General features: G+C 41.7%; 1 protein-coding gene across 2 annotated transcripts in view; it reads right to left on the reverse strand.

Moving 5' to 3' along the window:
* cpsf6 (cleavage and polyadenylation specific factor 6) overlaps positions 1–21885 on the reverse strand; it is a 45954-nt gene that overhangs the window by 12161 nt on the left and 11908 nt on the right. Inside the window, exons 2-10 of one of the 2 annotated variants that reach the window (XM_038780093.1) lie at positions 19893–20111; positions 19088–19191; positions 18531–18676; positions 17532–17702; positions 16645–16791; positions 13095–13596; positions 10949–11064; positions 9079–9232; positions 1121–1320 (exon numbers count right to left, since the gene is read on the reverse strand). In XM_038780093.1, coding sequence (XP_038636021.1) covers positions 1125–1320; positions 9079–9232; positions 10949–11064; positions 13095–13596; positions 16645–16791; positions 17532–17702; positions 18531–18676; positions 19088–19191; positions 19893–20111 — 1755 coding nt within the window. In that variant the 3' untranslated portion in view covers positions 1121–1124. The remainder of the gene's footprint in view (positions 1–1120; positions 1321–9078; positions 9233–10948; positions 11065–13094; positions 13597–16644; positions 16792–17531; positions 17703–18530; positions 18677–19087; positions 19192–19892; positions 20112–21885) is intronic. The other variant, XM_038780094.1, reaches the window with a different exon arrangement.

The raw sequence follows: 21885 nt of genomic DNA on the forward strand, positions 1-21885 counted from the left end.
AGCTGCCGCAAGGATCAACAGGTAATTTGTTAAATTACCCTTAGTAAATGCTGTATTGACTGGTTATGAAATTTGTGACTTTTGCTCAGAGTAACAGCCTCTTGCATTCCTTCTTTCCTGTGGGGAATTTCAACTCTGCAGCTTCGCATCCTCACAACGGCCTAAGATTATTAATCATTGTGGTGTCTAGAAATCTAGCCATTTAAAAAGTTTTTACGCTTCTGAATATTAGATCTGTTTCTCAGAATCTCAAGATAACAAGTCAAAGCCCCAACTCCCATCAAACAAGGCATAGAAAATAAACGTATTAAATCACTGACAAAATTTACCCAAGACTTAGAACTCAATACTTTACAGCCCAAAACAATACTTCCGATAAATTGGTGATATCACAGATCACTTGAAGCATTCCCACAACATGTTAATTGCCGAGGAATCTCCCCTGCTTAAGCAGTTGGTGAGAAGCAAGTTACTTTTATGCTAGTTCTAATTAAACTGATTTTCTGGGTGAAAACTTTCCCCAAAAGATGGAAAAGAGGGAGGTTTGGAAGTCAGCGTTTCTGCATGAACGGTCATAGCTTTGAACTTATTCTCAACAGAAAAAAATTGTAGTCTGCAGGATCTTGTGCTTGAAATGGCAGGTGAGGATGGTGGGAATACAGGAAGGATAAACATTAACATTTGAAGTGGAACTATGCAAACAGAGGCACCCAAAATCACAAATCGGTGTTATCTATTATTATTTCTACAAATAATTATTTCAACACAAATGTAGCACCAAACAAAATTCTAAACTTTAGTAGAAATTCAGAAAAAAGGTATGTGCCCAAATACTTTTTTAAAAATTTCTTACATGAAAAGCAAGGGTTTGATGTGAATTAAAGAGTAAAATAAAGGAACTCAATTGCAATTTATGAATTAGACACCAACTAATTTCAATGGTGCAATACTTACCAAGATTAGAACATTATTTGACAAATGTGCTAAACAGCTTCTGTGTAACTTAACATAAGGTCCCAGTCGAATGTTACTGCATAAAATTGAAGAATTATCAAATCTGTTTGTAAAACAGGCAGAAAAATAAAATCGCTTTAGTTATAAAATGAACAGAGCAACCCACCTATTTAACGATGACGATACTCTCGTTCTCTGTCTCGCTCTCTGTCTCTATCTCGTTCACGATCACGATGCCTTTCCCGCTCTCTACTTCGTTCACGGTAATAGTCATCATGCCGATCACGGCTTCGTGAGCGTTCTTTGTGGCGCCTGCTTTTCTCTCTCGATCTACTGTGATCTCTCTCCCGTGAACGTTCACGTTTTCTAAGAAGTTTTAAAAAATTATCAATCCAACTTTATTTTAAAAGTTACATTTGTCTTGTATAGTCATATATAATCGATTAACTAATTTATATCACTGGCAGCATATTAGGAGGATTACCCAGCAGTTTTCTGATCATGAACAAAAATAATCATTGTATTCCATAACGTAACAAACCGGTATGTACCTTAAGGCAGAGGTTTTCAACCGGTATGCCATGGCTCATTGTGCAAGTGTGCCAAGGAAAGCGGTGGGAATATTTTGGCGAGTGCAGTGCTTTAATGCTGAGGCTCCACACGCAGTACCAATCAGACTCCAATGTCCACCATGTTACAGGCTCATTAGGCATGGGTGAGCAGCATGAGCAGAAGGATGCAGTCTCAGCTCCTCCTCCGCACCCCCCTCCCCCTAGCCAAACACACACAACTCCATTCCCCACCACCCCAGAACCTCACAAACTCCAGTTAGTAGTACAGGGCTCGATGAAAGGATAGAACTGAAGCCAGTTACTGCCATACACAACAGCTGGGATTGCTGTGGTCTTGCATTGTACTTTGCGTAGCGTGATCAAGATGATCACATTTGAAAGAGAACCAGAAGGTGATGGGACACTTAAAGTCCCTCCCTCCACCCAAACCTCTGTTCCCGCATGCCCGGAGGAGCCTGTCTTTTCTCCCCTTTCCCATTGGGGGTCAACAGCAGAAGGCACTATGGAAGTTGACATCAAGATTCTAAAATGGCAGAGCAGGCTGGAATGATGTACTCCTGCTCCTTGTTTGTATATAGCTGTCACAGCATGGAAGTGTGTGGGGAAAACGGGGGCGACATCAGTCAAGCCACCGACTCCATGCTGGAATGGGCCTCGCTAGAGATCAAGTGTATGCAGCTCAAGAAATGTTGCAGATGGCCATCAGTGATAGCCAACCAGAGAGGGCCCTTATAATTGGGCTTATAAGGGAAGCACGGTGGCGCAGTGGTTAGCATTGTTGCCTCACGGTGCCGAAGTCCCAGGTTTGATCCCAGCTCTGGGTCACTGTCCGTGTGGAGTTTGCACATTCTCTGTTTGCGTGGGTTTCACCCCCACAACCCAAAGATGTGCAGGGCAGGTGAACTGGCCACGTTAAATTGCCCCTTAATTGGAAAAAATGAACTGGGTACTCTAAATTTAATAAATAAATAAATAAATAAATAATTGGACTTATGGCTGGAATCCAGAGAAAACCAGTGGGGATATCATTCATGGGCATGGCATAGGCAGCATCACGATGCTAGCAGACACCATGCAGCCAGCTATTAGGAAGACGAGCTTTTATCGCAAAAGGAATAGTGAAATCTCATGATTGTATAGGAGTTTGGTTAGATCCCGCCTGGAGTATGTGTGCTGTTTTGATCCCCTTCAGAAAGAATAGTATTGCCATAGAGGGAGTGCAACAAAAGTTCACCACACTTGTTCTGGATATGGCGGGACTACCCTATGAAGAGTGATTAAGAAGCACCAATGGTTAAAGAATCCATTTACGTTGTGAGAAGGGATGTTGTACTAAACGGGTCAAGAAACGAGGTTTATGGGTTGAGCTTAGAAATAAAAAAAGGGGCAGTCACACTACTGGGAGTCGACTATAGACCCCGTACAGGGGTTAGAAGAACAGATATGGAGGCAAATGACTGCCTGCAAGAATAGATGGCAATAAAAGGGGGAGACTTTTAACTATCCCAATATCAACTGGGATTTGATCAATATAAGGGGAACCGAGGGAGAGAAATTCATGCAGTGTCGCCAGGAAAAATGTTTCACAATTCAGTTAGATTTAGTATTACCTTGGGAAGAGGAGGAAGATTTTACATAAATGAGAAGGTACTTAGTCGAGGTGGACTGGCCAGCACTGCTACAGGATAAATCGTGGATAATCAATGGGAAACACTAAAAAAAACTAGATCTTAAATATACAAAGTAGACATGTCCCCTCCAAAAATAAAAGTGGTATTGACAAATATAATCCCCCTGGTTGTCTAGAGGAATACAGGGGAAAATCAAACAGTAAAAGAAAGCAAGTATTAGGCACAAAGAACTAAGCACTGCAGATAGCCTAGATGTGTATAGGAAGTGCAGGGATGGAGTAAATAGGAAACAAGGAAATCAAAAGAGCAAGAAAAAAAGATGAGCAAATTAAAGAAACCCCAAAGATGTTTTATCAGTATATTAAAATGTTAGTTGAGGAAAAAGTGGGATCTACCAGAGATGGAGAAGGGAACTTGTGTGTTGCATGCAAGGTGCAGAGTGCGTGGGAAGGGTTTTACAATGAATATTTTGTCTCCGTAATTACAAAAGGAAATGGATGTTGCAGATATAGTCCAGAGGAACACAGATATTGGACGGAATAATCATAGAGCGGGGACGTACTCAATGGGTTGGAATCTTTGAAAGTTGACTGGAAGGGGCACCTAGGTATCCTCAGGCTGGTTTGTGCAGGAAGGGTCGAATGGCCTTCTTCTGTGCTGTAACTTTTCTATGGTTCTACAGGTGATTAACCTCCGCCGTTATGGAGGTGAATCATCCATGAAGGGTCCTTGCATATAGGAACCTGCACCTACAAAGAAACTGTCCGGAAACACAAGTAGTCCCTTTGGGATGCAAAGAAAACCACTGGTTTTTGTGTCCGGAAAAGTGAAGGATTAATTTCTGGATAGTTGTATTTTTAAAAATAAATTTAGAGTATCCAATCCCCCCACCCACCCCCCAATTAAGGGGCAATTTAGCATGGCCAATCCACCTAGCCTGCACAACCTTGGGTTGTGGGGGTGAGATTCACGCAAACACTGGGAGAATGTGCAAACTCAACACTGACAGTGACCCGGGTCCGGGATCAAACCCAGGTCCTCAGTGGCGTGAGATAGCAGTGCTAACCACTGTGCCACCCTGGATAGTAGTAAATAAATGGATACATCTTGTGATAAATCTTTTACTTTGCTCAGTGTATTATCTGCCACACCCACTTTTTCAAAACATGCTCAGCTGGGAAAAATTTATAATGTTCAATTTGCATCAACCAGATAGCTCCATTAAAGTACTAAAACCTGACAGGATGTTTCAGGTTTACTCCAGAGGGAACCCTTTGTAAAGTCTCAGACATGGTTTTAAATCTCAACTTTAAAGGAATCTTTTGTCTCAATTCTTTTTTTATTACTTTATCAGAGTTACAAAGCCAGAGCTCAGAGTGTGGACAGGGGCAAACCCCTAATTCAGCTCCTTGCCTGATCCAAAAACCAATTCAAATTGAATCCAATTCACGGTCCCCACAAGAGTGATATACTACATCCATGCATTACACCCGACCTTACACTTATCGTGCCAAAGGGCCGAGAAGCGATTTTTCTCTCTATTCTTACACACACCCATAGACCTTTTGAGGGGTACCTGCCAAGTCAATGACACGACCATATATTTTACTTTATGAAGTGCCACACCCTTATTAATTCCAACTTTTGCATGAGTTTCCAGTTACTTTAAATCTCTTTTGCAAAGACTTGAGCTATCTCCGCTTCCTGTTCTAAACATGGGAACGCAATTACATGTTGGTTACCAACTGGGGATGGTTGCGGAGCTAGCATGCGGATTGGCAAAATTTAAAAGGTCCAATTTTATCTGGATCAGGCCAAGCAGTACTGGTCACTGTGCAATCACTGGAACTTTGTGGAACAGTGTGATCATTTTCATTTTTTAAATACAATGTATTAAACTCTAAAAAAGCCTGCAATTAAACTAATCCAAATCCACAGAAGCAGACTTTAAATTGAAAGATATTACATTTTATATAATTTTATCAAATGGTGCGAAACTAATCACACATTCCGTACCACCCTTTACTCCCTCTCCCACACTTGCTTTCTTGCTTGTCCCTTGCCACACATTCCGTACTACCATTTACTCCCTCTCCCACACTTGCTTCTCCCTTGCCACACATTCCGTACCACCCTTTACTCCCTCTCCCACACTTGCTTTCTTGCTTGTCCCTTGCTTTATGAAGTCCTGGCTGATTGAATCTAATCTGTCACTCAAATGTACCCATTTAAAGCTTTTTTAAAAAAAACAATAAACTAAACATGTGCCTGTTCAAATTAAGCTATTCTGAAATTCAGATACACAGCATTTTTTTTTTTGCACTCGAATAGTATTTACAGCAGAGGCAGGAAATTCAGCCCAACTTGTCCACTCAGTGTTTATGCTCTACACAAATGTCCTTCTACCTGTCTTCATCTAGTTCTATCAACACACCCATCTAATGCCTCCCTCATTTGTTTACCAATCTTCAACTTAAATGCATCTATGCCAAATCGCCTCAACTACACCTCAAGGTAGGGTATTCCAGAATCTAACACTCTCTGGGAAAGCAGTTGCTCCTGAATTCCCAATTGGACTATTAGCGACTACCTTATACTATATAGGTCCCTGGTTCAGATACCCTAGACAAGGTGGAAGCATCTTTTCTGTTTCTACCCTATAAAACCCTTTCATAATGCTGAAAACCTCTCCCAGTCATCAGTCAGTCTTCTCATTTCTAGAAAATAGAGCGTCATTTTGTTCATCTTACAAAAATGTACCACATTATTGAAGTAAATTTTCTAATTACATAACCATTGTGCATTCCTGATAGGTTACAACCTCTCAATTCTGGCATCACTGTAGTAAAATATTTTTGCACCTTCAGTACCTCCAGATCATTTTATAATTTTACACTAAAACAGTTCAAAGCGCTTCAAGTATAACCTAACCAAGATTCTACACAAGTCTGGAGTAGCTTTTCTGGTTTTAATTCTAACCCCTAGCAAAAGGATCTGTGTTTTTTTTTAATCGTCTTAGTAATCCATTTACTAGTGATTTGTGTACCCCCAAATCATTGGCTCGTTTCTGATGTTCAAAAGAGTATCTGGCCTCAATGTTACAAAATGCATCACCTACATTGAAGTTCATTTCCCAATTACACAACCATTGTGTAATATATTATCATCCTGTTCATTTGCGCAGCCCATATGGGGGCTGACTTAGCTCAATTGGCTGGACGGCTGGTTCGTGATGGAGAGCAAGACCAACAATGCAGGTTCAATTCTTGCACCAGTTGAGGTTATTCATGAAGGACCTGCCTGCTCAACCTTGCCCCTTGCAGGGCAGCACGGTGGCCTAGTGGTTAGCACAACCGCCTCACGGCGCTGAGGTCCCAGGTTCGATCCCGGCTCTGGGTCACTGTCCGTGTGGAGTTTGCACATTCTCCCCGTGTCTGCGTGGGTTTCGCCCCCACAACCCAAAAACGTGCAAGCTAGGTGGACTGGCCACGTTAAATTGCCCCTTAATTGGAAAAATGATTGGGTACACTAAATTTATAAAAAAAAACCTTGCCCCTTGCCAGAGGTGTGGGGTCCTTCCAGTTAAATCACAACCAGGCAGCTCTCCTCTCTCAAAGAGAGCAACCCATGGTCATCTGGGACTATGGTGACTATATTTTTATTTTGTTGGAGCCCACTTCTGCATGAACTCCACTCATACTTTGAACTCAGAAGTACAATTTCAAAAATGTTGTTGCAAGCAGTGCCAGAGTCCAAATCATTGATGTAAATTGCAAAACAACACCAGTAGTCCCAAGCATCAATCCCAATGGATGGAACATTACTTACCCCCTCAAGACAGTCTGAGTAACTACTTTCACTCACTTTTTTTGTAGCCAGTCTGTTACCCATTGTGCTACATGTTCCAGCTTTGTGTCACTACATGGTCTCTTATCAAACATCTTTGGAAAGTCCAAAATTATTTTCTTAATAGTACAAGTATTCTTAGCTTGTGGGAAGCGAGAGAATTGAGAGATTTAGCTGGAAAAATTGTTTCAGTGCCACCACACATGTAGGTGCACAGGAAAACAATCAAATAGACATTACCAGAAACCTCTTCATTTTTGTTACAACTATTCGGAATTAAATTGTGAGAAACCTTAATGGCATATGTGGTCCAAGACAGTACATTTTGTTGCATGGTCATGCTTCAAACTAAAGCATCATTTGTGTTATCCTGACACCATATTAAAGTTAAAATTTGCTCCAATCTTAGCCAGAATTTCAATAGGGAAATTTAACTATCTGTTTCCTTTTATCCTCTCCTCAGTTTCACCTTCACAAATTAAGATACCAAAGAGCCTCTTTGTGAACAAATGTTCATTTTGACGAGAATCTTTCATCCTATTCTCAGTGGGTAGGGTTGAACACAGGGCATCCTTAACACTAAACAGAAATTCCAGGCAAGAGCAGCACGGTGGCACAGTGGTTAGCATTGCTGCCTATGGCACTGAGGACCCGGGTTCAAATCCCGGCCCTGGGTCACTGTCCGTGTGGAGTTTGCACACTCTCCCAGTGTCTGCGTGGGTTTCGCTCCCACAACCCAAAAGATGTGCAGGTTAGGTGAATTGGCCACGCTAAATTGCCGCTTAATTGGAAAAAAATAATTGGGTACTCTAAATTTTTTTTAAAAACAGAAATTCCAGGCAAAGTTACTGCAAGTAAATATCGTGCAGGAAGAAACAACAAAAAAAAAGTGTTCTGGTTTCAAAAATTACCAGGTCCCCTCATTCAAATGAAACAAACTGAAATAATGAACAAAGCCACGTGAAACAAAATACCTGCAATGAGACTAAGCAGCTAATTCCAAGCAGGCTGACCCAATGCTGTGACAAGCTTTCAAATGGTTAAAGACGATCTCTAAATGGAAAAAAGCTCTCAGCTGTTGATCAGACTCTTCTCTTTTGGGAACATTGCTGTTTAGCCTGTGGGAGAGTCAAATCTAGGAGTGGACGCAAGTGCTCCTATGGAAGCCAACTATGTTAGTATAGAATAATACTCTTGAAAGTTCTGATGTACAATCTCGGAACACAGGACAGGATCAGATTCCACATTTAATCAATATTGCTGCAAAAACTCAGCAACCCATTCCCAGCCACAAGGTTGGACAGTCAATCAGCTGATTAAAATAAATTGTGATTGCTCTCTGCCTACAACATTCTGGTGTGAACATTCTCCTTGACGCAAAATTCAGCTCTGGCAAGCACTTCCAATTAATACAAAGCAAGTTTTACAGTTCAAAGCACAGTTATTTTGACTATAAAATCCCAACAGTGAAGAGGCCATGCAACCCATCAGGTCTGCACCGCCACTCCAAAAGACCACCCTATTTAGGCCCACTCCCCAACTTTATTCCCGTAACCTCACATACCCTACTCAATTGTGGGAGGAAACCAGAGCACCCTGAGAAAATCCACGCGGACACGGGAAGAACGTACAAACTCCACAATCAATCAAGGCCGGAATTGAACCCGGGTCCCTGACGCAAAGGCAGTGCTAGCCACTGTGCTGCTGCTCATTAACTTGTACCATTTATGGAATTTCAGTAACTTGTTAAGCCAGAAAAATCAAATCGAACACAATTGCCATTTTAAAAAAAATCAATTTAGAGTACCCAATTCATTTTTTCCAATCAAGAGACAGTGTGTTCAATCCACCTAACCTGCACATCCATTAGGTCGTGGGGGCTAAACCCACGCCAGCACGGGGTGAATGTGCAAACTCCACACGGACAGTGACCCAGAGCCGGGACGGAACCTGTGACCTCAGTGCCGTGAGGCAGCAGTGTTAACCACTGCTCCACCATGCTGCCCTCAACTGTTATTTATTAACACCAACGACATTATGGAATTTTGATTTGAGGATGAATATTTCCACCTTACCGTGACCCAGAACCATATGATTTTGATTCTATTCCATGAAGACAATCCTGTAGAGAACTTATGAGAACTTTACAACGGTCATCAGCAGATACTTTAGACTGCTTAATCAAAGAAATAGCAGTAACCAGGGTCTCAATGGCACTCCCATAATCACCTGCAATCCAAATGAAAAAAAATTGGCCATTAGTCTATTCCAATGATCTGCATAATAAATGTAGAGAATAAACCAATTCCTGAATTCACACCCAACATTTCTTCTTTGCTGCAGCCATTGATTTTATTCCTACAATTTTTAATCCTTGTAGTATCTCTCATTAGTTACAATATTTAAAAAACTTGGTTTTTAACTATTTCCGAACAATCCTGCCCCGAGACGTTCACTTGGATTACGTTTTGGTCAATTAATGGCCCGATGAATAAATGAATGGTCTATGGCTGTCCTAATTTGATCTCCAGATTTAGATTAATTCTATCAGCAGATTGCAGCCATCTAAGTAGTTGGGGTTATGAAGCTACAAATAGCATCTGTATCATTGACCCCGGGGGGGAATCTATTATTCGTCATTTATATAAAACGACACAGATGACTATGTGGGGGGATCAGTATGTTTGTGGGTGACACAAAGATTGGATGGCTGGTTAACAGGGAGGTTGGGTCTTGGGTTATGGGAAGATATAGACAGGATGGTCAAATGGGCGGATAAGTGACGCATGGAATTTAACCCTGAAAAGTGAGAGATGATACACTTTGGAAGGAGCAATGTGACAGGGAAGTATTCAATGAACGGCATGACACTGGGAAGGTCTGAGGAACAATGGGACCTTGGCGTGTTTGTCTATAGATCACTGAAGGTGGAAGGGCAGATTTATAGGGTGGTGAAAAAGGCCTGTGGAACACAAGCCGTTATCAATTGAGGGATAGATTACAAAAGCAAGGTCATGTTTGAGCTGTATTGAACCGTGGTGAGGCCACAGCTGGAGTAGTGTGTGAAGTTCTGGTCGCCACATTATAGGAAGGATTGCACTGGAGGGTGTAGAGGAGATTCACCAGGATGTTGCCTGGGATTGAACTTTTAAGTTATGACAAGAGGTTGGATTGGCTTTGGTTGCTTTTGTTGGAGCAGAGAAGATTTGAGGGGGTGACCTGATTGAGGTGTAGAAGATTATGAAGGACACAGACAGGGTAGATAGGGAGCAGCTGTTCCTTTTAGTTGAAGGGTCAGTCATGAGGGGACACAATTTCACAAATGAGGTTTAGGGGCCATTTGAGAAAAAAACATTTTTGACCCAGAGGTGCCGACAGTCTGGAAGGCACTGCCTGGGAGGATGGTAGAGGTGGGTTGCTTCACATGCTTTAAAAAATGTACCTGGACGAGCACTTAGCATGTTGTCATAACATTCAAGGCTATGGGCCAAGTGCTGACAAATGGAATTAGATAGGTAGGTCAAGTGTTTTTTTATGTAATGGTGCAGACTCGATGGCCGAAGGGCCTCTTCTGCACAACATGATTCTGTGATGTTGACAATAATAATGAAGTCAAATGAAGGGTAATTTTTCATATATTAAGCGCTCCACCTTCCAAAGATCACTGAAGGTGGAAGGGCAGGTTAATAGGGTGGTGAAAAAGGCCTACGGAACACGAGCCTTCATCAATTGAGGAATAGATTACAAAAGCAAGTTGCATAGAGCCGAAGATCACCTGCAATGTGCCTCAATTAAGCAGGTTTCCAATACTGTTTAAGTTCAAGAACAATAAAAGGTGAGGTACTGGGTGGTTACTGGAATCAGTAATCATATCCTGCGCAAGTTAGTGTTTTCAGAAAGGAGAAATATTTTGTGGTGGTAGTGAGAGAGAAACGAGAAGTTTACCAGCACTAGCATCCGACACAGCCCTCGATATTGCACTGCTAGAAATGGCTCTGTTTCGATTCATGATTTCCTCAAATTCTGCTTCACTCAGTGGAGTCCGTGAAGAATCCATGTCTCTATTATGAAAAACAATAGCAAACTTAGCATAAATTTCCCAATAACCACATCAATAAACTTCTGGTCTTCTCTTGATATTATAAACTGATTCATAGGGGAAAAATATAAAAGAGGTAACTTCAGGTGAACTTTGTGAATGCTGATAATGGGACTTTTTGTTCCCCACTTGGGAATGATGACAGTGCAAAGTCAGAAGGTGGTTAAATTTCTATTCACACTGTGTCTGGACCCAACTTCTGAAAATCACTAATCCCACTTGTGTGACAACATTATTTTGTACGTGAGTTATCATTACTGCTTTCTGCAGTATAGACAGACTACTGCAGTCTAATTTTAGTCTGGCTTGGAAATGAGCCAAAGTTTAGTGATTTCAGGGCAAAACACAGTGACACTTCCTGAAAGAAGTAATTACACACACTTTCCTGAAATTTTTTAGTAGATTATAAATCCAGTAGTCTCAAAATTGGACTATTAATTCTACTAGCTAGATACTAATGGAAACATCTAGTTCACATGTAAAGAAAGCAGGAATTCACCACTCTGCTTTCTAAAACATTTGTATTTTTAATTATTGGAACACAGTAAGAAGTCTTACAACACCAGGTTAAAGTCCAACAGGTTTGTTTCAAACACGAGCTTTCAGAGCACTGCTCCATCCTCAGATGAATGGAGAGGTATGTTCCAGAAACATTTATATAGACAAAGTCAGAGATGCCAGACAATGCTTGGAATGCGAGCATTTGCAGGTAATCAAATCATTACAGATCCAGAGATAGGGGGTAATCCCAGGTTAAAGTTTGTGGGCAGCACGGTAGCATGGTAGCTAGCATAAATGCTTCACAGCTCCAGGGTCCCAGGTTCGGTTCCCGGCTGGGTCACTGTCTGTGCGGAGTCTGCACGTCCTCCCCGTGTGTGCGTGGGTTTCCTCTGGGTGCTCCGGTTTCCTCCCACAGTCCAAAGACGTGCGGGTTAGGTGGATAGGCCATGCTAAATTGCCCGTAGTGTCCTAAAAAAAAAGTACGGTTAAGGAGTCCAGGTCAGATGGTGGGGGGGGGGGTCAATGTAATGCGACATGAATCCAAGATCCCTGTTGAGGCCGCACTCATGCGTCCGGAACTTAGCTATAAATTTTTGCTCAGCAATTCTGCGTTGACGCGTGTCCTGAAGACCGCCTTGGAGAACACTTACCCGGAGATCAGAGGCTGTATGCCCTTGACTGCTGAAGTGTTCCCCGACTGGAAGGGAACATTCCTGCCTGGTGATTGTCGCACGATGCCCGTTCATTCGTTGTCGTAGTGTCTGCATGGTCTCACCAATGTACCACAAGGACTTGCAAAATCCTACCATTTGTCCTGGCTTGAGACAATTCCCACCTCTTTAACCTGGGATTACCCCCTATCTCTGGATCTGTAATGATTTGATTACCCGCAAATGCTCGCATTCCAAGCATTGTCTGGCATCTCTGACTTTGTCTATATAAATGTTTCTGGAACATACCTCTCCATTCACCTGAGGAAGGAGCAGTGCTCCGAAAGCTCGTGTTTGAAACAAACCTGTTGGACTTTAACCTGGTGTTGTAAGACTTCTTACTGTGCTCACCCCAGTCCAACGCCGGCATCTCCACATCATAATTATTGGAAGATAATTTTGCCCATTCTTGCAGTTCTCACTGTGAAATTCCAGTCAGGCAGAAGCCAATCAATTTAACACGGTTCTGCACAGCCAAAACCCAAATTATACATGAAACCTTGATGAATTCCGGTGTAATTATGAAATATAGTTGGTTTTATATCATATATTCCAGCTAATCAAGTTGAAACCATAATCTTAAAGGGTCACTCATCACTGCTGAAGTCAAGAGTGAAATATAAGTATACTACATAAAATCCAACTGCCCCCTCCCCACACCATTCCCAGACAATGTAAATTTAAAATTATTTAATGTTTGCATAAGTCATAAAGGATTTTTCACTCAAGATAAATACAGGGGCATTGGTAAAAAAAATAATTGAGTATACACAAGACTTACCTGCCAGGAGGTCCGTAGTCTCCTCGATCATATGGTGGAGGCCGCCCATATGGATCTGACGGAGGTGGTCCACGACTGTCAGATGAGGGAATTACGTTATTGGCCGGTGGTGGGAAGAAAGCAGGATTTACATGGGGGGCTGGAGGTGGTGCACCAGGAGGTGGTCCAGGAAGATGGGGAGGTGGAGCAAGATTAATAGGAGGGCCAAGCGGACCTGGAGGACGTGGTGGGAAAGGACCAGGTGGTGGTGGTGGTCCTTGTTGAGGAGGAGGGGGCCCAGGAGGAGGGCCATAACCTGGAACAGGAGGGGGGGGACCAGGAGGAAGCGGTCCCATGGGAGGTTGCCCAAACGGTTGCCCTGGAAACAAAACTGGAGGTGGAGGACGATCACCACGATTTGGTGGCCCACCTAGAGGAGGAGGAAGACCTTGCCCAGGTGGAGGCGGACCCGGGGGGCCTGGTGGGCCAGGAGGACCTGGAGGTGGTCGTGGTGGACCTTGTCCTGACAAAAAAAAAGTTGTTGTCAACAAAGGAATGACATTTACAAGAATCATCTGTACTAAAGACTACGTGCATTATTTAGAACACCAAAATTCAACTTTATTCTTTTAGGAACATAGGAGCAGGCCATTGTGAGCCCGCTCTGCCATTTAACTCTACCATGGCTGATTGTCTATCTCAGTGCCATCTTCCTGCACTATGCCCATATTCCTCATCATTCCTAGAAATCTATCAATCTCCGCTATGGACATCTACAATGCACAGCCCTCTGGGGTAGAGGATTCCAAAGATTTACCACCATCTTGAGTGAAGAAATTCCTCCTCATCTCAGTCCTAAAGTGTCTACCACTTTATCAGAGACTGTGTACCCAAGCTCTGGAACACCGAACCAGGGAAACGTCCCTCCTTTTCAAAAAAAAAAAGTTTTTCTTTATTAAAAAGAGTATCCAATTATTTTTTTTTCCAATTAAGGGGCTATTTAACTTTTCCAATCCATCTACCCTGCACATCTTAAGACACGGGGAGAATGCGAAAACTCCACATGGACAGTGACATCGGGGCCATGAGGCAGCAGTGCTACATCCTTCCTGCATCTATCCTGTCGAGCCCTGTAAGAATTTTGTACAATTCAACAAAATCACATCTCATTCTTCGAAACTCCAGATGTTCTAAGTCTCTTCAATCGTTCCTCATAGGACAATACCATGATCCCAGAGATTAGACTGGTGAACCTCTGCTGTACAATGGCCAGTATATCTTTCCTTAGTTAAGGCAACCAAAGCAATTTCATGTGTGCTCACACCAAGGCACAGTACAATTGCAGTAAGACTTTCTTTATTCCTTTACTCAAATCCCCTTGCAATAAAAGTAAGCATACTATTTGCCTTTCCAATTGCTTACTGCACCTGTATATTAGCTTTCAGTGACTTATGAACACCACCACGCAGGTCTCTTCGGTCATCAACGTTTCCTAATATCTCCGTATTTAAGTACACAGTTTTTGTTTTCCCGACCAATGTGGATAATTTAATGTTTTTCCTCACTATATTCCACCTGCCTGTTCTTGCCCGCTCACTTAAAGCCTGTACAAATCTCCTTGAAGTCTCTTTGTATCCCCCTCACACTTCTCATTTCCATTGATTTTTTGTCAGCAGCAAACTTGGAAATGCTATATTTCGTCCCACATCCAAATCATTGATATAAATTGTGAATAGCTGGGGCCCCAAGAACTGATCCTTGCAGTACCCCACCAGTCACAGCCTGCCAACCTGAGACTGACCTGCTTATCCAGTGCTGGTTTAGCTCAGTGGATTAGACAGCTGGTTTGTGATGCAGAACAAGGCCACAGCACAGGTTCAATTCCTATACCAGCTGAGAATTCTGAATTCTCCCTGTGGACCTGAACAGGTGCCGGAATTTGGCGACTAGGGATTTTTCACAGAAACTTCATTGCAGTGTTAATGTAAGCCCACTTGTGATAATAAAGATTATTATATCTCTTCTGTTTTCAGGCCATTTACCAATCCTCAATCCATGCCAGTATATTTCCCCCAATCCTACAGGCTCTAATTTTGCTTGCTAACCTTCTGGATGGGACCTTATCAAAAGCCTTCTGAAAGGCCAAATACACCACTTACACTGGTTCTTCCACATCTATGCTGCTAGTAACATCCTCAAAAAATTGCGAATAGGTTTATCAAACGCGATTTCCCTTCCATAAATCCATGTGGACGCCACCCAATCTCAGTATTATTTTCTAAATGTCCGGCTATCACATCCTTTAGAATAGATTCAAGCATTTTCCTACGACTGATGTCAGGCCAACAGGTTTGTCATTCCTGGTTTTCTCTCTCTGTCCTTAGTGGGGTCACATTTGTTACCTTTCAATCTGGGAGGCATTATTCCAGAATCTATAGAATTCGGAATGACCACCAATGCATCCAATATCTGTACAGCCTCTTTCTCTAGGACGTAGATCAAGTTCAGGGGACTGATTAACATTTGGCCCATTAACCTCCAGCACTACTTTTGTTTTAAACTAATTTCTTTCAGCCTCTCAACAGTAGTTCCTTGGCTCCCCAATATTTTAGGGAGGTTTCTTGTATCTTCTTTCATAAAAGACAGACACAAAGTATTTGTTTAGTTTCTGTCATTTCCTTATTACCCAATGCAAATTCCAAATTTTCTGCCTTAGTGCTACATTTCTCTTCATTCACTAACCTTTTCCTTTAGAAACTTTGAAGCCTGTTTTTATGCTCCTCGCTAGTTTAATTTTGTATTTTTGTTTTCTCTTTCTTTATCAATTTCTTGGTTGAAAATTTAAAGGGCTCCCAATCCTCAGGCTTACTACATTTTTGGCGCCACTTTGTGTCTCTTCCTTTGATTTGTTAAAATCCTTAACTTTTAGTGTCACTCGTGGTTGGGTCACTTTCCCGATTGGCTTTTTATACCTTAAAGGAATGTAAATTTGATGCAAACCATGTCTTAATTGTTCAATGCCAGCCATTGCCCGTCTACCATTGAAATGAAATGAAAATCGCTTATTGTCACGAGTAGGCGTCAATGAAGTTACTGTGAAAAGCCCCTAGTTGCCACATTCCAGCACCTGTCCATTATACCTTTTAATGTAGTTCCCCAATAAGCCTCAGTCTACTTACCACTCTCTCTGTCATAATTTCCTTTGTTTAAAGACCCTAGATTCAGATTTAACTACATAATTTTCAAATTTCACGTAAACCTCCAACATGTTATGGTCTAGCTTCCCTAAAGGCTCCTTTACATTCACTGGCCCTTTCTCATTGTAACTTATATTCCCATTACAATTTCTTAAAACTTAAATCCTTTACTGTTAAAAAGAAATCAATGCAAAATGGCAGCTAAGCATGTCAATTCACAACACTGCGACATTTATTTTTTAAATTTGCTTTGACAATGAAGTCTAGAAAAATGATAATTTTTTTTTAAAAATTCAGTGGAAGATATCTAAACTTGACTATTTACCTGTTCATCTCCAAAAAAATGTATGTGGTGTGGTGGGCAGTGAACTTACCAGTTAAGCCAGTGGTGGGCAACCTGCGGCCCAGGGGCCACATGCGGCCCATCTGGGGTCTGAGTGCGGCCCACGAGACGTTTTGTTGACCGTTGCCCACGCGCAGAGTTGCCACATTCCGCTGATTTCCGTCCGCGTAGTTTTTTTCTACCGGTATGATGGAAGTGATACGTACGTAAAGCAAGGACAAGTGAGGTGCATGCTGATTGCACACAACATTGACTATGAGAGCCTTGCGCTCTCTCTGCTTCAAAAGTGTAAATACTTATTTTGCTTTTACCATTTGAAGTTGCTGATAGTTCTATTAATATATAAATTAAGCATTTCTATAACTAGTTATTAAATATTTGGAGTGTATTTAATCTTATTCGTGGGGTTGTTAGTGAACAAGCCTGATTTCAATCTTGCAGCCCACTGAGATAGAGGGGTGTGGGGGGGTGGGGCACTCATGTGGCCAACTCACTACCCTAGGTTGCCCACCACTGATCTAAGCAATTGACTGAACAATATATTCAAGTGCAATGACTTAACGACACTAACATCATTTCGAGAGCAAAGAATTAAAAAATGATGAGAACGTGTAACTCGCTGCCGTGCGGGAGTAGTTGCAAGATAGCTTTGACACAGTTAAGGTGCAGCTTGATGCATATATGAGGGAAGAGAGAAGAGGGCCAAGGAAGAAATGTAGGAAGAGGTACTTGGAGCACAAGAGTGCTCACAGGGAGAAGGAACACCCAACCTAAATCAGTTGCTCTTCTGTACTGTGAAATTATGTAACATCCTTAGGAATTTAGAATCCCAAAATTTTTGGATATTAAAGCATGCGAGGCACTTTGTTACCATCTTCCCGTGTTGTTCATTAAATACTGATAATCACTGACACTCACCAGGAAAAGGTGGGGGCCCTCCTGGTCCAGAAGGTCCTGGAAATCTGTCCCCACCAGGGCCAGATGGTGGAAAACGACCACGTCCTCTTCCACTTTGGGAAAATGCTAAGCGACTGTTGGCTCCAGGAGGCCCAGCTTTGCCTTCCCCTGACATTTGGCCAGACTGAGTAGCTGCAAGAATGATAAATGCCAATCGCTTTGTTTTAAATCACAGTTTAATCACCAATATGTAGTAAATATCAAAAGCAGTTGCTTTAACTAATATATAATGAGATCAGGTTTATACAACCCTGCAAATTATGGGTAATTCTACATTTGTACCGTTGCAAAGTTGCAGTATCAGAGAGCATTCCATAGACAGGTGATGAAACTCACATACAGAACCAAACAGACGCAAGTATATATTAAGTGTACTAATCTTTAAGTACATTAATTTTCAAGTGCATGCCCTACAATATACCACAGAAAGACTGAGTCGAACTTGTAGCTTCAGAAGGAAAGAAACCTGCATTCATGTAACTGTTATGTTCCAAGAGCTTCAGATGGTCACTGTAGGCAAACATGGAAGTCAGTTTACACAAAGTTGCCAGAAACAGCAAAAGATAAACCACTAATAACTTCAGTTGGTTATTAGAAAAATTGGTGGGCACAAAGCAAACAACTTGTTCTCAACATGAGAACATGTGAGTTTACGTTCACCGAAACAGATAGTGAGGCTCTATTAAAGCACATCTGAAACACTACCACTAATAATGCAATGCCTTAGTAATTGCACAGAAGATCAAGTGCTCAAACCTTGGAGTGAACCTTCAATTCAAAGCCTAGAGGTTGTTTTCAACCAACTGAGCCAAATTAAAAATGTTGCAATTAGTGTTAGTGAAGACTATCATAAATGATTCCAAAAAAAATGTAACTAGTTTCTACAACTTAACCTTGACAGAGCATCTCTATGCTAAATAATCATCACACTCTGAAATACATGTATTTGCATAAACTTACATTTCCTAGACTGCATTTCAAATTGACTGAGTGACTGCTTATTGCATGGTGTGACGATAGGATTCTGTCCATGCATGTCTCGTTTCGGAAGCATATCCAACAGTTTTTTGGACGAACTTTCAGATCCCACACAAATGAGGGCAAACCTAGTTTTAAAAAGAATAAAATTACCAAACTAAATTACACTTTGATGGCCATTTAATAGCATTACTAATGCGTTATACCACTTAGAAGTGGTAAATCATGTTTTATATTACATACAAATCTACGTCATTAGTTAACTTACAACATGATTGGTTGTCATTAAAAGCAGTTTTACCTCTGCACAATCTGCTAAAACCGTTGCAACTTATCACTTGCCATTCCAAGTTTCTGATTTATACTCCCTGCACTGTACAATTCAGGTTTTACTCAATTTATTGAAATTAAGAGTTAATTGCAGATCCAATTCTTTGAACCCAAATAAATTGCAATTTCAACACTCTGGTAGAAGGTCATTTGTAAAATCAGCTACCAAAACAATGCCTAAACAGTGTCAATCCTTCATAAGCTCTCACCCTTTTGACTGTCCATTAGCCCGGTTCTCAAAAAACTTTATTTCTAAAACATCAGTAATGCCCATTGAATGAAGAGCTTCAGTCAAATCCTCATCTGTGGTCCACTGTAAGGCAATGCAGGAAAAAAAAAGCAACATGCTTTAAAATACATATCTTACTTGCACTCAGAAGATTTTGTTAGTAGTTTCTGAATTAGAAGGGATGCTTGATAACTAAATATGGAGAAGTGGAGATATCTGCATCAGAGTGTGAACACCACATTAGGATTTTCAGAATACGCTCAAAATCCTTCAATGTCACAGAACTGAAATGCAGTTTATGAACAGGTTCATTAAATTTTGTTTTCAAATTATTAAGAATCCTGCGTAGCATCCATCACAGGTTTCTAATATTATTCTTTGAAACTCTTAGCGACAATGAACCTGATAATATTTCTACGTAGGTCCCAATTATTAATCATGTCAATCATTAGCTATTGATAATCAGATACTCACAAGGAAAAGATGGAGGCCCTTCTGGTCCAAAGGAGCCAGGAAATCTATCCCCACTAGTGCCAGATGGTGAAAAATGACTTCCACTAGCAGATGGGATTGAGTCTTTTGGAATTACTTCCAGCTCACAGTACATCTATACAACTTATATTGAACAGCTTAAAACTCTTCACAATTCCACCGAAAATATATTGTTCATCTATTATGTAGGTAAACCAGAAATCTTTGAAATTTGAACTGGTTGTATTTTCAGCTGTCTGGAGAGAGGATTTTGCAAAACAAATAAAATTCTTAGCGAAGGTAGAAACACTTACCCATGTCAGATTCCCAATGTACAAAGCTATTCGCTTGCCAGTATAGGTATAAACAATATTTGGACCCAACGAATTGGAACTTTTGCCACCATCATCTGAAACGGACTGTGGCATGCTGTCCATATAATCACGATCCTCTGGTGCATCTCCATTATTGGCCGATGGTGATATGACATCATCATACAAATCTATCTGATCGTGGCCACTATATTCAGACTCCTAAATAAAAACGTAATTGAGGTTTTTAAAATAGAAATTCTGAACTGGAATTATGATCAGCAGTGTTTTACATCAACATAAATACAACTTGATCCTCTTGAATGAAGTAGCCCAAGTGTAGAGTCGTCAATAAAAGATGGCACAACCAAAAGAAAGTTAAATGCAAAAACTCAACTCCTCTACAACAATAATATCTTGGTGGAGATCAGTAACTATTAAAAACAGATTCACTCTACTACTGAAAGAAACTCTGTACCCTGAAAGAATGATGCTTTAAGGTGTTGTATTTTAAACAAGAAACTTTGTACAAGTGTAGTAAAGTTGCATAGTCCCATATTAATACTGTGGCTACCAGTGCAGGAAGGTTAGGAATCCTACAGCAAGTAACTCACTTGCTGACCCCCCAAAGCCTGTTCACCATATGCAAGGCACAAGTCAGGAGTGTGGTGGAATACATTAGGGCAACACGGTAGCACAAGTGGAGAGCACTGTGGCTTCACAGCACCAGGGTCCCAGATTCGATTCCCTGCTGGATCACTGTCTGTGCGGAGTCTGCATGTTCTCCCCGTGTCTGCGTGGGTTTCCTCTGGGTGCTCCGGTTTCCTCCCACAGCCTAAAGGCGTACAGGCTAGGTGGATTGGCCATGATAAAATTGGCCTTAGTGACCAAAAAGGTTAGATGGGGTTATTGGGTTACAGGGATGGGATGGAAGTGACGGCTTAAATGGGTCGGTGCGGACTAGATGGGCCAAATGGCCTCCTTCTGCACTGTATGTTCCATGTTCTATCTTACTCTCCACTTGCCGGGATGAGTGCAGCTCCAACAACATTCAAAAAGTTCAACACCAGACAGCACAAAGCAGCCTTCTCGATTGCTCCCCCTTCCACAAACATTCAAAGCCTCCACCACTGACAAACAGTGGCAACTGTGTACCATCTACAAGATCACTGCAGTAACTCACCACGGTTCCTTAGACAGCACCTTCCAAATCCACGACCACTACCATCGAGAAGGACAAGAGCAGCAGATACCTGGGATCCCCACCACCTGGAGGTTCCCCTCCAAGGCACTCACCAGGGGCTGGTTTAGCACAGAGCTAAATAGCTGGCTTTTAAAGCAGACCCAGGCAGGCCAGCAGCGTGGTTCAATTCTAGTACCAGCCTCCCCAAACAGGCGCCGGAATGTGGCGACTAGGGGCTTTTCACAGTAACTTCATTTGAAGCTTACTTGTGACAATAAGCGATTTTCATTTTTTTCAAATATATCGCCATTCCTTCACTGTCGCAACATCCTGGAACCCCTTTCCTAACAGCACAGTGGGTGTACCTACACCACAAGGACTGCAGCAATTCAAGACGACAACTCACCACCACCTTCTGGAGGGCAACTAGGGATGGGCAAGAAATGCTGGCCTAACCAGCGACACCCACATCCTGTAAATTAATTTGTAAAAAATAACCATAGGCTGCTTTCGCCTTTTGAGGGGGAGAGCTGACTGGTGGCGATTTAACCTGAGGAACACGACACCTCAAGTATGCGGCAAGGTTAAGACGACAGGGCTTTCATGAATAATCTCAGCCGGTGCAGTGACTGAACCCGTGCTGTTAACCTCGTTCTGCATCACAACCTAACTGTCCAATCAACTGAGATAAACCAGCAAGTAATCTGAGTGCTACTAACAAAACAAAGCAACCATATAGATCCATAAGCAAGAATTATGTGAGTATTGATTTTGTTTGATTAATATGTATTATAATATGCAAGTATTAGTTTT

This window comes from Scyliorhinus canicula, chromosome 20, assembly GCF_902713615.1.
Source record: "Scyliorhinus canicula chromosome 20, sScyCan1.1, whole genome shotgun sequence".
In the NCBI taxonomy this organism is placed as follows: domain Eukaryota; kingdom Metazoa; phylum Chordata; class Chondrichthyes; order Carcharhiniformes; family Scyliorhinidae; genus Scyliorhinus; species Scyliorhinus canicula.